Here is a 15,848-nt window from a genome sequence, read left to right on the forward strand (position 1 = left end):
TGCTTATGTCAGATATCCTCATACTTCAAAACATATACTGGATGCTCTTGAAGATGTGATATCTAGATGGAAAATTCGTGATTTAATATTTACTATTACAACAAATAATGAAAGTAATATTAAAAAAGCAATTCTTAACATGGAAAAAGTAAACTGGTTAGGTTGTACCGCACATACATTACAATTAGTAATCGAAAAGGCAATGAAACCAGCTGAAATATTAATAGCACGTGCTAAGCATTATGCAGATTGTTTGGAACATAATGAATTTCTTGAGGAGAATAAGGAAAAAATTGTAAGTATACTAAGTACATTTAAATATTATAATAATCAAATCATGAAATTGTATAATAATTTTATAATATATGTTATAGAATCCTTCTGAACTCTTACATACTATTATGAATTTGTCAACATGTTGGGATCCTCATATCCTTATCAGAAAAGATTTTAGGAAGTGTGAACAAATTATGTTGTCTCATGATGAACAGAGATCGATTCAGAATCTTCAATCAATTTTAAAACCTTTTTTAGAAATTACTGAACTTTTAAGAGAAGGCATCCATTGCACTTATTCTTTAATAAATCCTGCGTTACTTAATATTAAGAATAAAAAATTTTGTTCAGAAAACGTGAACACAATGAACACAATGGAAATTGATTCTGAAGACGAAGAATTTACTTTCGATGAGAGAATTCAAATTGTTGAGTCTGCAAACTGTACTGAACTTATTGACGAAATAAAGTTCTTTCTCTCTGCTGCTATAGACCATTATTGGAAAGATCTCTCAGATCCAAAATTAATTCTTTTTAGCCTTTTAGATCCTAGAATAAAAAGATTATCCTTTATATCTGGTCCGGAAAGAAGTGTTGTTAAAGATTTATTGTATGAAAAGTACATAGAAATGGAAACAAATATAGAAGCTGATAATCATATACACAAATATAAGCAAAGTCAAAAGAGAACAAGCTCAATATTGGCTAATTTAAAGAAACCAGTTCGTTCTATGGGTGCTGAGGTTATTGAATATTTAGATCAAGAAGAAATTGGTTTGGAAAACAGTCCATTTACGTGGTGGAAAGAAAGAAAAGAAAAATTTCCTATTTTATACCCTTTTGCTATGAAATATTTATCTGTCTATACAACTTCAACTGTTAATGAAAAACTGTTTTCTGAGGCGTATAATTTAATTGATAATGGAAATTCTGATATATTTAAATATCTAATTTTTTTAAAACAAAATGATAAGAATGTAGAATTGATTAACAGTAGATCTTAAAAAAGAACCTTCTGTATTTTATATTATTTTTTATTATATTATTCTTAAAAATAAATAAGCTTGAGAAATTATTGATTAACAATTACTTTTATAAATAAAATTACTTTAAACTAACATGTTATAGTTCTTTTTCTTTTATTTTTCTTTTATTATTGCTTAGATAATATGAATTTTTTATTACCAAGCAGTTGTCAAGCATTATTTTAAAGTATGAATGGAATGTATAAATTAGAAAGCGAAATACTTAATAATAGCATTAAGTATTTTCTGGTTTACATACACTATGGCAGTAATAATTAAAAAGAAGTTATATAATAGTAAGCATGAAGTAGGAATAGGGGTCGTATAATTACACTGGTTGAATGATGAGGTGTCGGGTCATGACATATCGGCCAAATAATCAGAAACTCGATATTCGGTATAATGTTATAAAGGACTAGACTTTGAGAATAAAATGGAGATATGATTGTCCTAAGAGATACATGAGACATTAAGACATGGACACAGAGCCGAATTTCTAATCAAAGAAATGGACAAGGAGCAAATATTGATTTTTCTTAATTTTTTAATTTTTCCGAAATGTAAAGTCAAAGCTTCCTTATTAAAATTAAATTTATCTTTTCGGGTGGATATTTTCAGACATCTGTAACGAAATGAATTTATGAATTTTTTCTATATTTAAATTTCAAGTTTTAGAATAAGGATAATATTTAAGAGCGTGTTTATTTAGGTTTGTCACTTGTAACGCAGTAACTACAGCATAATGTCATTTATTTCTGCCAATCAATTGTAACAAAGTTATATCATATTTCTTTTTTAATTATGAACGTTACAAATGTTACATAAAATTAAAATTCATCGAACTCTTCAAAAAATTTTATTTTATTTAAAATCCAGTATAAGAAGAGTTTGGATATCTTGATGTACCGGATATTTTCTCTGGAATATACTTGTCCAATTTTTCGCGATCGCTTGTATATAATTCAGATTAATTTAATACGGAATATCGGATATATTAAAATGAAATTTAGATGTTTTATAATATATTAAGAATCTATTATATCATATTGCGTTTAAAACAGATATATAATATCAATATTTCAATAAATAAAACGGCTTTGAATAAATTTCTAATTTAGTAAACCCAAGCAAGTCCCGAGTTAGGTTGATATATCTTAAATTTGAGATAAATTTGAATCATTGGTTAAATAAATTATCAAAGAAGTTTATTTTGTGTTATTTTTCTCAAAATTCTTTTTTTATACGCACTTCTAATTTTTTTTGATAAAGAGCAAGATGGTTTACTCATCATATTCTTCCTCTCAAAGATTGTAATAACTTTGAAGTTCGAGCGATTAAAAATAACAAATTCATTATTATTGAAACGCAAATTTATGAATCTTCAACGACTATAATGTGAGAATAAACAGATTAAACAAAATCGGATCTTTTAAATTTTACAAGAAATTTAAATAAAAATCCTAAATTTTACATCAAATTAGTTTGATATAAAAATTCGCTATTTTGGTGTTTCAACTCAATATTTATATATAGGAATTTTTTTTTTTAGAATATTTAATAAAATAATTTGGCAAGGAATTTTTGGATGTATTAAACTAAATTTTTTTTGAAAATTATGAATAACATAAAATTTGAGGGATTCATATTTTGAAAAAGCGTCGATATTTTTTGTTATACTTTCATCTGCAACAGCGAACGGCGCATAAGAATTCCTTTTAGATTTATTAAAATTAAACATCAAAAAAATTAAATGTATTGAGGATGATCTTTTTCAATATTAGCAAGCGACATTTATTTGTCTTGTAATTTTTTACATAATACTAGCGTAAAACGTTATGATTCAACAATTATTCTATTTCCTGAATACTATTTTTTAATTATGCTGTTTGTCTATTCTCAAATGATTTATTTTCCTTGATACCATTTCTTGCGAATTACTGTACTGCAGATACCTCGAATAATACTAAATATCTGGTTTAAATATTGTACAATACCCTGGACTCTTGTGCAATGCGGTATGGTATCTGTGAAATTATCAGTATGTAATATTTTATCGAAAATGCGCGCAGCATCAAAGAGTTGTATGCTAAAAAAATAACTAAATTAAAAATAAAATGATACTAATTATAAAGAGTTAAAATCCGTAATATGATAATCACATTTAAAAACAGGAAAATTCATTTTTAGGATTAATTTTTATTTTTATTTTTATTTACGGGTATCAGCTTGTAACCTCCTAACTGCAATTAGATTATTACGTAAAAATTAAAAATTGAAAATTTACTACTAAACTACCAATGCAAATAACAATCTATTCTAATCAGTGGAACAAACCATGAAGAAGACACTAAGTGGGTAATTAATGTAACAAAACATAACACCATGGCACAAAAGCCATAATATGTCCACTACGCAAAGTCCGAAAACCAAAACCCGTACCTTGCAGGTTGACTACAAAACAAATATCGCCAGCCCCTGAAAAGTAAATACCCCACACTGTCGATAAAAATAAAATTCAACAAGTGACTATATTACCAGAGTTAATATACTACCTAAGACTAACGTAAAAAAAAACCGAAAACTTCTTTCTTCCTCTCAAGGAACCAAATTCACCTAAATTAATAGATAAGCGTCGCTGGACCCAAATAGCTCCAAGAATAGTATCCCGGTAAATATAAAAATCAATTGCGCGGCTAGGGCCAACTTCTTTAACGAAATAGTGCCAATCTGAACCGCAGTAAAAAACCCGTATGTGCTCAACGTAATCTCACCTGACCAAAAACTGATCACCTTACGGTCCTTACGCCAACTCTCAAAAAGAAATGATCCCCAAACCATAGGATTATTTAAAAAAACGATACTCGTGACAACGGGAATATTCACCAAATAAAGTATTTTGGCGCAAATAGGATAACCTTATTTTTTATTTTTTATTTTATTCTTTTTTTTTCTGACGAATGAAATGGCACTAAGAAGAATTAATAAAGTGCGTTTATAGCATCATTAATTTTTTCGCAAAAATTTTTTTTTACTATAAACTTTTAAGCTGAGACTTTGACAAATTAGTTACTAATTTACTGTCCTTACATATCTCCTACTAGGAATTGCACAACTTAGAACGTGACTTACCGTCGTATTGTAATGCTGGTCCTATTGGAGATGATCTTTTTCATTGGCAAGCGGCAATCATGGGTCCTGTAAGTTAGTTTATAAACTTTATACAAATATATAAATGATTTACTCAACTCTTTTTCTGTAACTTTGATTAGTCTAACTCGCCATACTCAGGCGGCGTGTTTTTCCTCGCTATTGATTTTCCTACAGATTATCCGTTTAAACCGCCAAAGGTGCATTTTATTTATACAATTTTGTATACTTAAACTATTACTTATGTGATGTTCATATTAGGTTAACTTTACAACAAGAATTTATCATCTGAATACCCACAGTGATGGAAGTGTATTAAGGATGGTCATCGGTCCTACCGGTCCTACTCGGTCCTGGACCGGTCGGTCCTGGGACTTGTAGGACCGGACCGCGGTCTTGCATTATTTTGTGGCGCAGTAGGACCAGTCCCGAGGACCGACCAGTCCTCATATCGGTCTTCATATAATAAATGATTTTTATATTGAATAAATCTATTAATCTGATGAAGGTCTTTATAAAATAATATAAAGACCGACCAATTATAAACCAATAAACAATGACAATCACTTCTCCCCACTTGTAGAGTTGCCTGTCAAAACGCTAACTTCAAAAAAGCGTTTAAGCGGAATGTCTCGTCATCCAGTGATCATAAAACGATGAAACCACTACCATTCGAATCGTCTCAATGAGACGTGGCTAAAACATATTTCCAGGATCGATAGATAGCCGGCAATTATTGAATTTGTTATCAAATAGTTTTGCCGATGTAATTTTTTTTTCTATCGATTATAAAATAATGATTTTGATACCATTCGACGCTTCTCATTGAGACGATTCGAATGGTGGTAGTTTCATATTTTTATAATCACTGGATGGCGAGATATCACGATTATTATCACCAATACAATAATAGTAAGTGCATGACGCATGTGATGATCATTTGTAAAAAAAAAATTTGTATATTTAAAAAATTTTTTTATTTGTAAAAAAAAAAGAAAAAAGACTGATCGGTCTTAAAAAGACTTCAGTCCTTAAAAGACCAACAGTCTTATTATATGTGATATAGGACCGAAAGACCGCGGTCCTACACTAAGACGGACCGGTCCGTCTTTTTATGGTGTAGGACCGTAGGACCGCAGTCTTTTAGGACCGATGACCATCTTTAAAGTGTATGCCCAAATATTCTAAAAAAGAATTGGTCACCAGCGCTTACAATTTCAAAAGGTAGATCTGTTACAAGACTGTTGTAATGCTTTCTATGTAAGAGTTTAATAAACTTTTTATTATTTAAGTACTACTGTCAATTTGTTCATTGTTGACTGATCCAAACCCAGGTATATATATTATTATACTATCATCATATTCGTCATTTCCTTGATTTATTTCTCTGATTCTTACCAATATAAGCTATTAATATTAATAGATTATCCACATGAATGTGAAATTGCTCATGTATATAAAACTGATCGCACTCGTTATGAAGCTAATTGCAGAGCATGGACTCGCGAATATGCTATGGGTAAGTATAGCTAATCTTATGACCTCCAGTTGAAGGTTTTGGAAACTCGTGCTTTTTAAAATTTTATTTTTAATGTTCTATTTCTAAAGTAAGTGCTGGTCCTTGGCATTTGGAATATTACAAAGAAGAAATAAAAGATATCAATGGTAGACGTTGCAATGTAATGATCTGTAAATTAGAAGATTCTGGTAATACACCATGTGGAAAATCTTACGCCATAAGCCATGGACAAGCAATTATTCATTTAATGAACTGTCATGACATTTATGTTAACAAATATGGAAAAGTGAGAATTACTTTTTTATTAATTATTCATCTCAAACCTATAATGTATCATATTGTACGATTAATAATCTTTAAATTCCATTTGATAGCGCAAAATTTTCGATAAACAACAAATATTAGATGCAAATAGACATTCTGAAATAGAACAGGAAGAATTATGGAAGATACTTACTGAATTGATAATAGAAGATTCTCAATTTATAAACGTTATTGCAAGAGAAAAATTTCGTCAATTTACTCATAAACTTAATCCTGATTTTATTATGCCATGTCAAGAATCAGTTATCCATGCATCCTATATGTCCTCATTCTTACAACTTCAACAATTTATCAAAAATGAAGCTACGTCTATTTCTTTGGCAGTAGATATCTGGACAGCTAAAAATCGTCATGATTATTTAGGCATCAACTGCTCATTTTTGGATCAAAAGTTTGAATTACATGAAATTACCTTAGATATTGCTGATATTACTTATTTTGAAACTCGTTATACTTCAGAACATATATTAGATGCTCTTGACGATGTGTTATCCAGATGGAAAATTCGTGATTTAATATTCACCATTACAACTATCAATAGGAGTGATATAAAAAAGGCAATACTTGACATGGAAAAAACAAACTGGTTAGGTTGTATCGAACATACAATACATTTAATAATTAGAAAGGTGTTGAAACCAGCTGAAATATTAATAGCACGTGCAGAAAATTATTATGATTTTTTGAAAAAAAAAAGAATTTTTTGAAAAAGGCAAAAAAAGTATTGTAAGTACATTAATTATTTACATAAACCACTTTTAAAACTTACATTAATAATTTTATACTTATAGAATTTCTCAAAACTTCTATACACTATTATGGATTTTCCAACATATTGGGATTATTCTAGCTCTGACACTGAAGAGTATGAGAAAATCAGGCTAACTCAAGATGAACAGAATTTGATTCGGGATCTTAAATCAATTTTATGCCCATTTTTAGAAATTGCTAAACTTTTAAGAAAAGGCAACCATTATACTTATTCTTTAATAAATCCCGCATTACTTGAAATTAAGAATAAATTTTACTTAGAAAATGTTAATACGGTAGAAATTAATTTTGAAGATAAGGAATTAAATTTTAATACGAGAATTCAAATTGATGAGCCTGTAAATTGTGCTGGTCTTATTGATAAAATAAATCACACCCTCTCTGCTGCTATAGATCATTACTGGAAAGTTCTCTCAGATCCGGAATTAATTCTTTATAGCCTTTTAGATCCTAGAATTAAAAGATTATCATTTGTATCCACTTCAAAAAGATATGCCGTTGAGGATTTATTGCGCAAAAAATATAGAGAAATGAAATCAACTATGGAAACCGAAAATGATATAGATAGAAATAGGCAAAGTCAAAGGATAACAAGTTCAATCCTGGCTAATTTAAAGAAACCATCTTCTCCAGTATATTCTGATGAGGTTACTGAATATTTACTTTTGGAAGAAATTGATTTGGAAAGCAATCCATTTATGTGGTGGAAAGAAAGAAAAGAAAATTTTCCTATTTTGTACTCTTTTGCTATGAAATACTTATCTGTTTATACAACTTCAACTGTTAATGAAAAATTGTTTTCTGATGCAAATAATTTAATTGATAAAGAAAATTCTCATTTATTTAAATATAAGATGTTTTTAAAACAATACAATAAGAATTTAGAATCAATTAATAGTAGATCTTAAAAAGAACCTTGTATATTTTTAAATAGATAGGTTAAAATTGTTGATTAACACTTGTTTTTAATAAATAAAGTTACTTTATAACAACAATATTATCTTTAGATAATCATTATAATTTTTTGTGTGTTTTTTTTTTATTTTTGTTCTGAAAAATCATATGTATTTTTTTTATTATCAAGCAGTCATTAAGCATTACTCTAAAAAATGTAAAAAAGGCGCATTCCGTAGATCTTTCCTTTTATGTATAATTTTTGATAATTCTAGACAGGAAATTATTTCCATTTTAGATACTGGCCGGCATTTTATAATTACGGCCTAAATTAGAGCTAATAGTAATTTTTTTTTTTTTTGGCTTCACATTGCCTATATGAGACTTTTCCTGGTCTTTAAAAATGATATATATATATATATATTGTAATAATGTTAGGAATTTCTTGATTTTGCATTTGTGGCTATTTTGACCGGCATTATGGCTTTGGCCATAATGTAATCAAAAAGGCGTACTTAACGATCAGCAAGTAACTTTCAACAAATGAAGTTATTGTGAGAAAAGTGAAGTGCTTTTTGTAATTTTTTTTTTATGCTCCTCTTTTTTCTTTACCTTTACATATCTTGATTTACATTATCTTGATTTACATGATACATTCAATTTCTTATCCCTTAGTGTTTTGCAGCTAAATTTGGCTGCGATTTACCACTACTGATGTGCCGATCTAAACTGTAATACAATGAAATTCCATGGAATCCTCTGCGGAAATCCTGAAAATTCCGCGGAATTTAGAACAATGGCTATCATTTAAGGGATAACTCTTATTAATTATTATTCATTTAATCTATTAAATAATTTCTTTTTGAACTTACTCTTTACATTACAACCATATTTATATATAGGTAAATTTTAAATTTTTATGAATTTCAAGTTTATTTTTAAATATATTGAGAAAGTTTAATGTATAATATAGATAATAAGAATTTCTTTTTTTTTTAATTATACTTTTGATAACATATACTAGAACCCTGAGCAATACAAATATAGGTAACAAGAAAGGTCGAATTTTTATAATAGCTCTACGCGAACTCAACGTGTGACTTCACAAATTGCCCAAAAACAAGCAATCTAATCATATGACTTTATAATATCATCAAATTTTCTCGCATTTATGATTTACAATTTTACTTGTCAACCGACCTTAACTTATTGCTAATTGACTTAATAAACTTATTTATTTCACTCGTTTATTCTTGTAGCTATTCTCACTTCTCACTTTATATTTGGAATATTGCTTATTAATTAAATATCGGGTTCATCTATAAATTTAATTATTATTATTTCTTTGTAATATTTTTTCTCAAACATCGGGTGAATTTTTTAATGTTTTGACTAAAAATGCGGCTCAGTATCAAAAACTATCGGATAATGTGAAGATTTAAAATCATTCGAATTTAAAAAATTCATATGATAATTTTCACTGTTACCATATATTTTTTTTTTGAATATTTTGATGAATTGATTATACTATCATCATATTCGGTCATTTCCTTGACTGATTTCTCTGATTCTTACCAATATAAGCTTTTTTTAATTGCAACTAATTAATTTATTCCTTTTTTATTCTTTACATATATATTATTAGGACTTGTATAAAACATTAATGTTAATAGATGATCCATTTTTACTTGAAATTGCTCATGACTATGAACATAATTAAATTTATGATATATATAAATGTTAATAATTATAAAACGATTATAAATTTATAAACATGAGAATAATCAGACTAGGGTTTTTTTGAACTTTACATGAAATTATTGAATAAAATCTTGAATCTAACTATTATCAAATTTGTTTGTTCGCTATTATGGTGATCAGCTCGATATTTATTTTGGAAAGAAATTTTTTTAGGCCATTTATTTATTTTTTTTTTAGTAAAATAATTTGGCAAGGAATTTTGGAAAATTGTTCTGATAACTATGATAACTATGAATAACGTAAAAATTCGAGGATTACAATTTTTCGAAAAGGCTTGTATACAGTGACCTATCACCTGCAAACGTGAGTTATAAGTAGGGATTGGAATCGATTAATCGAAAATCGACAAAACATAGTAAAATCGATTCTCGAGAATCGATTCTCAGCAATTTTTTACATGTAAGTTAACCTCTCCGAAGTAATTTTTCATGCCGGCCAAGGGCTGATTATTTTTGCTGAAATTAGAAACTGATTCAAAGTCAGGTTGGTCGTCTATAAGAAAAATCTTGAAAAGATTCGATTTTCGATTCCAATCCCTAGTTATAAGGTATACTGTACCATTGTGACCAAAAATCACAAATTATAAAAATTGAAATTTTGAAATTTTGGTGCCAAGTCCCAACGGTACACCATACAAGTTCTCCAAAGAACTTCTTTTAACTTATCAATAGCATTTGAGGATGATTTTTTTCATTGGCAAAAGACAGTTATTTTGTCTTATAAGTAATTTTTACATAATTTTTAAACGTAGGCGATGATGTAATTTAACTAGTATTTAATTACTTTGAGTTCTAAATAATGTTTTTTTAATTAGGCTGTTTCTCTCTTTGATATCATTTCCTGCGAATTACCTCCCGGATTTGAGTCCCGCAAGTCTGCAATGGGTTGGGCAATCTATTTTGAATGTAAGCACGGATTTTTTTAATCGGGCTAAACTATCTTTATTTATTTTATATGTAAATACTGATATTTTCAATAGTGAATGAATAAATTTTAATGTTTAACTAAATCATAAAAATTTATTTTAACTGGAAATCACTACCAACAAAATTTGTGCCATTATTTTTGCCAGTAAAAAGGGTGGATAAAATATTGGTTATGTATAAAAATAACACGTTAATTATTTAAAAAAATTAAACTTTATAAAATCTGTTAAAATTAGGGATAATCTTGGTTGGCATGCATAATATACAATTATTGAATAGAAGGGTAGCATATCAGTCACCAATCAAGGGCTCCGAAAGATACGAGTCGACCCGGGTTAATTTGACTCGACTTGATTTTTAGATCGGGGCAGTATTAATAATTTTAATGATCTTTTAGATTAGTTTAGACTAGCAAAGTTTTTAGCCGTATATTTAGTGTAGATACTTTATTGATACTACGTATTTTTATGTCAATCTTATGTTATTCGTGTTACACGAGTATCATAATACTAATAAAGTTTAAAAAAAAATAATTTTGATGACCTGTGACACGTATGGCCTGACCCGACGAAGTCGGCAGTTTTTAACACTGGCCAAATTATAATATCGGCCGGAATCAACATTTTCGTTTGTTATTAATAAAAATAAATAGAAAATAAATATACTAGAACATAATAACAACTAGAACTAATGATCAAATTAAAAAGTGTATGTAAACTTTATTAACTTTTTCATTAAATATTGATATTAGCTTAATTAGTTAATTTGTATTCAATTGCTAACCTTATCATGTAAGCTTTTAAGCTTTGATTAATAAAATTTTGAATTTTATATTAATTGAATTGCTGAAATTCACGAATTTCGTATTACATAAAATACAAAATTTGTTTTTTTATGAAATTTATTTCCGGTCCTCTGGCTCGCTCGAGACGATGCAATCAGATTATCATGTGGGTATCCGAACTTCAAAAAATTTTTCTTTTTTTTTTCAGTTTTTTAGATCATTTTTTTTTTATTAATAATATGATTTATTTTTCTCAATTTTCTTTTTTTTTTTTAATCCGATTTTTTTATACGGCTTATTTTTTTTTCGGTTTGTTCTTTTTTTATAAGCCAACATTTTTTTAAAAATTTTTATTTTTTTTTTAACTTGACTTTATTTTTATTTTTTTATTTTTCAGTTATTTTAAGTTGAATTTTTTTTTACTTATTAATTATTAATATGATAATTAGGACTAATAAAAGACTTTTTATTGTTTTTTTTTTATTATTCGTGTTTATTTATTTATAACTAACACTAATAAAAAAAACAAAAAAATTTGGTTCAAACATTAAATAAAATATTTATTTTTTTTCATTCTTTTTATATTTAAGCAAATCCCTCATTCTCAAATGAGATTTTTTTAATTCGCACAAAATCTTTTTATCATATAGTTGATAACTTGACCGAATTTTTTTTTAAAGAGAAAAAATATAGTTTGTATAATTTACAAAAGTATGAAAATAAAAGTTAAAAATGAAGTCTTTTTACACAAAAACACAGATTGCCATTAAGAAACAACTTTTTATTAAAACATTTAATAAGAAGAGACGAAAAATAAAATTTCGATTTCATGAAAAAGGTCAGTGATCGACCAAAGAATGAAAAATTCCATCTTAAAGGAAATTGGAAATATGGAAAAAGTTGAAGAGAATATAACAAAAAAAGAATTAGAGAACTCAAATTTTTCGAAATCATTAAATATTTATGTAGAATCTGAAATAATAAAATTAAAGAAAAAAGCAGAAAAGATAATAATAGTGAATGATATTCAAAATGTTGTCAAAGAAAACAGCTTCATAAAAGAGAGAAATTAATTTGGAAAATAATTTTAATTTTTTATATCTTATTTTATTATAAAAATATTAAAAAAAATTTTATGTGATTCGATAGATTATCCTATTACTGTTTTTATAAATGCACTACAATAAAAGCGTTCAGTATAAGAATAAAATAAAATAAATTTAATTGTAAAATAAAAAAAATACTATTACAGCACATAGTCACTATTCATTTTTTTCATTATAATAATCTATAGATTGTTTTTATTCATATCTCTGCTCATTTATACAATATATTATCTGCACATAATTTATCATATATAAATATATTGCTTAAAAAACCTTAAACCCGATGCGAAGCAACGGTTCACTGCTAGTTTTTATTAAAAAAAAATAATAAAAAGTTGGACTTCAAAGCACTAAAATACTAAAATAATGAAATTTTAAACGGTAAAAATGTAAACAAAAAAATCCTGGTCCGGGTCCGGGCCAGCACAACTGCCGGCACGTATATTCATATTTTACAGCTGATTTAAAGAAATCGGAAATATTCGGTAAAGCTCAAAATAAGATGAACTCCAAAATTAGCGTATAATTAAAATTATATTGGAATAGCAGATAGTAAAATTTTACTTTAGAATCGGCCTATCGGCCGATCATTTATCCGATTCCCTAAATGGTTAAAAATTCATACATTTACATATAAGAAATCAGGAAAATTCTTTTTTTAAGATTCATTAAAAAATGATGCTCGTGATACAAATAAAGTAGTTTAGCGTAAATAAGCTTGTCAACGATAACCCCATTTTTATTTTTTTCCTGACAAACAAAATGGCAAACCCAAAAACAATAAAAAGAATTAATAAAGTGCGTTTCATTTATTTTTCGTAAATTTTTTTTTACTACAAATTTTTCAGCTGAGACTTTTGACAAAATAATTAATAATTTTCTTTTCTTTACTCCTACTAGGAATTGTACGACTTAGGACGTGATCCACCGTTGTATTGTAGTGCTGGTCCTATCGGTGATGATCTTTTTCATTGGCAAGCAACAATCATAGGCCCTGTAAGCACTTTTTTTGGCTAGTTTATTTACCAAATTTTATATTAATATATAGAATATTCACTCTCTTACTGTAACTTTGATTAGCCTGACTCACCATACTCAGGAGGCGTGTTTTTCCTTGCTATTCATTTTCCTACAGATTATCCGTTTAAACCACCAAAGGTACATTTTGTTAATGCAGTATTGTATATTTTAATTATATACTTAGATATTGTTCATGTTAGATTAACTTTACAACAAGAATATATCATCCGAATATCAATAGTGATGGAAATATAGGCCTGAATATTCTAAAAGATTGTTGGTCACCAGCGCTTACTATTTCAAGAGGTAAAATTTAAAAATAAATGTGTTACCTAATTATCTACAATTTTCTATGCTAAAAAATTTTAATCAACATCATTCTTTAAGTACTCCTGTCAATTCATTCATTTGTAATTAATCCAGACACAGGTAATAATATATTACATCATAATTCATATTTATCATTCGTCTTGATTGATTGATTAATCATAATTATTAATAATAATATAAGATAATCCACTTGTACCTGAAATTGCTCATGTGTATAAGACTGACAGTACTCGTTATGAAGCTACTGCCCATGAATGGGCTTGCAAATATGCTGATAGTAAGTATAGCTAATTATACGGCCTTTATTAATTAAAGATTTAGATGCACTGTTTTCAAGATTTGTTTATTTTTAATATTCTCGTTTCAAATAAGGTACTCCATGGTATCAAAAGTATTACAACACAGTAACAAAAGAAATAAATGGTACACTTTGCAAAGAAATGGTTTGTAATTTATTAGACAATCCTGGTAATTCTCCATGTGAAAAAACTTACGTGAGTGATAAACAAATTAAAGATGCAATAATAATTCATTTGATAAACTATCATGACATTTTTGTTAACGGGTATGGGAAGGTAAGTACTAAAGTTTGCCTTTTTTGATAAAGTGTTTACCCAAAAAAAAAAAAAATCTGATATGATATTGTATGATTCAACTTTCCGTTTCATAGCATAAAATTTTCAAAAAACAACAGATATCTGGTACAAATAAACATTCTGAAAAAGAACAAGAAGAATCATGGAAATCACTTACTGAATTGATGATAGTAGATTCTCAATTTATAAGTGTTATTGCAAGAGAACAATTTCGTCAATTTATTCATAAACTTAATCCTGCTTTTATTATGCCAAGTTCAGAATCTGTAAATTCAATTATTCATGAATCCTATAACTCCTCATTCTCACAACTTCAACAATATATCAAAAAAGAAGCTTTATCTATTTCTCTGGCAGTAGATATCTGGACAGCTAAAAATCGTCAAGGTTATTTAGGTATCACATGCTCATTTTTGGATCAAAAATGTGAATTACGTGAAGTTACCTTAGATGTTGCTTTCGTTAGATATCCTCATACTTCAGAACATATATTGGATGCTCTTGAAGATGTGATATCTAGATGGAAAATTCGTAATTTAATATTTACTATTACAACTACTAATAAAAGTAATATAAAAAAGGCAATTCTTGACATGGAAAAAACAAATTGGTTAGGTTGCACTAAACATACATTACATTCAGTAATCGAAAAGGTAATGAAACCAGCTGAAATATTAATAGAACGTGCAAAACGTTATGAAAATTTTTTGAATCAAAATGAATTTAAGGAAAATATTGTAAGAGCATTAAGTATTTTCATATTAATAATCAAATTACTTTTGAAACTTGTATTTGTATTTAGTAATAATTCTCTACTCATTATAGGATTCTGCAAATCTTTTATACACTATTATGAAATTTCCAACATATTGGAAATCTTATAGTCTTGCTGAAAAATATGAAAAAATTAGGCTGACTCAAGATGAACTGAAGTTGATTCAGGATCTTAAATCGCTTTTAGGGCCTTTTTTGGAAATTACTGAAATTTTAAGAGAAGGGGCCTATTGCACTTATTCTTTAATAAATCCTGCATTACTTGAAATTAAGAATAAATTTTGTTCAGAAAGCGTGACCACAGTAGAAATTAATTTCGAAGATGAGGAATCAACTTTCGATAAAAGAATTCAAATTGATGAACCCGTAAACTGTGATGGTCTTATTGATAAAATAAAGCTCTCCTTCTCTGCTGCTATAGACAATTACTGGAGAGATATTTCAGATCCAAAATTAATTCTTTATAGCCTTTTTGATCCTAGAATAAAAAGATTATCCTTTGTATCTGATCCAAAAGTAAATGCTGTTAAAGATTTATTATATGAAAAGTACAGAGAAATGGAAACAATTATAGAAGCCGATAATCATATACACA

The 15,848-nt window shown here is 27.7% G+C and overlaps 3 protein-coding genes across 3 annotated transcripts; all 3 read left to right on the top strand.

Moving 5' to 3' along the window:
- Positions 1-202: 202 nt before the first annotated feature.
- Positions 203-661, top strand: OCT59_001674 (uncharacterized protein; the record flags this gene model as incomplete). The annotated part of the gene is made up of 3 exons (XM_066143990.1): positions 203-295; positions 375-457; positions 628-661. 3 exons carry the CDS (start codon positions 203-205, stop codon positions 659-661), a joined length of 210 nt encoding a protein of 69 aa, XP_065995196.1.
- A 3,602-nt stretch (positions 662-4,263) lies between these two features.
- Positions 4,264-6,358, top strand: OCT59_001675 (Ubiquitin-conjugating enzyme E2 1; the record flags this gene model as incomplete). The annotated part of the gene is made up of 6 exons (XM_066143991.1): positions 4,264-4,287; positions 4,403-4,498; positions 4,571-4,648; positions 4,710-4,809; positions 5,872-5,967; positions 6,057-6,358. The coding sequence occupies 6 exons, from the start codon at positions 4,264-4,266 to the stop codon at positions 6,356-6,358; spliced, it is 696 nt and encodes a 231-aa protein (XP_065995197.1).
- Positions 6,359-13,295: 6,937 nt separating this feature from the next.
- Positions 13,296-15,567, top strand: OCT59_001676 (uncharacterized protein; the record flags this gene model as incomplete). Its single annotated transcript, XM_066143992.1, has 11 exons — positions 13,296-13,331; positions 13,434-13,529; positions 13,614-13,691; positions 13,754-13,859; positions 13,941-13,982; positions 14,065-14,160; positions 14,256-14,458; positions 14,554-14,649; positions 15,208-15,216; positions 15,305-15,411; positions 15,543-15,567. The coding sequence occupies 11 exons, from the start codon at positions 13,296-13,298 to the stop codon at positions 15,565-15,567; spliced, it is 894 nt and encodes a 297-aa protein (XP_065995198.1).
- Positions 15,568-15,848: the final 281 nt, after the last annotated feature.

The sequence above is a fragment of the Rhizophagus irregularis genome, chromosome 10 (assembly GCF_026210795.1).
Source record: "Rhizophagus irregularis chromosome 10, complete sequence".
In the NCBI taxonomy this organism is placed as follows: Eukaryota; Fungi; Glomeromycota; class Glomeromycetes; order Glomerales; family Glomeraceae; genus Rhizophagus; species Rhizophagus irregularis.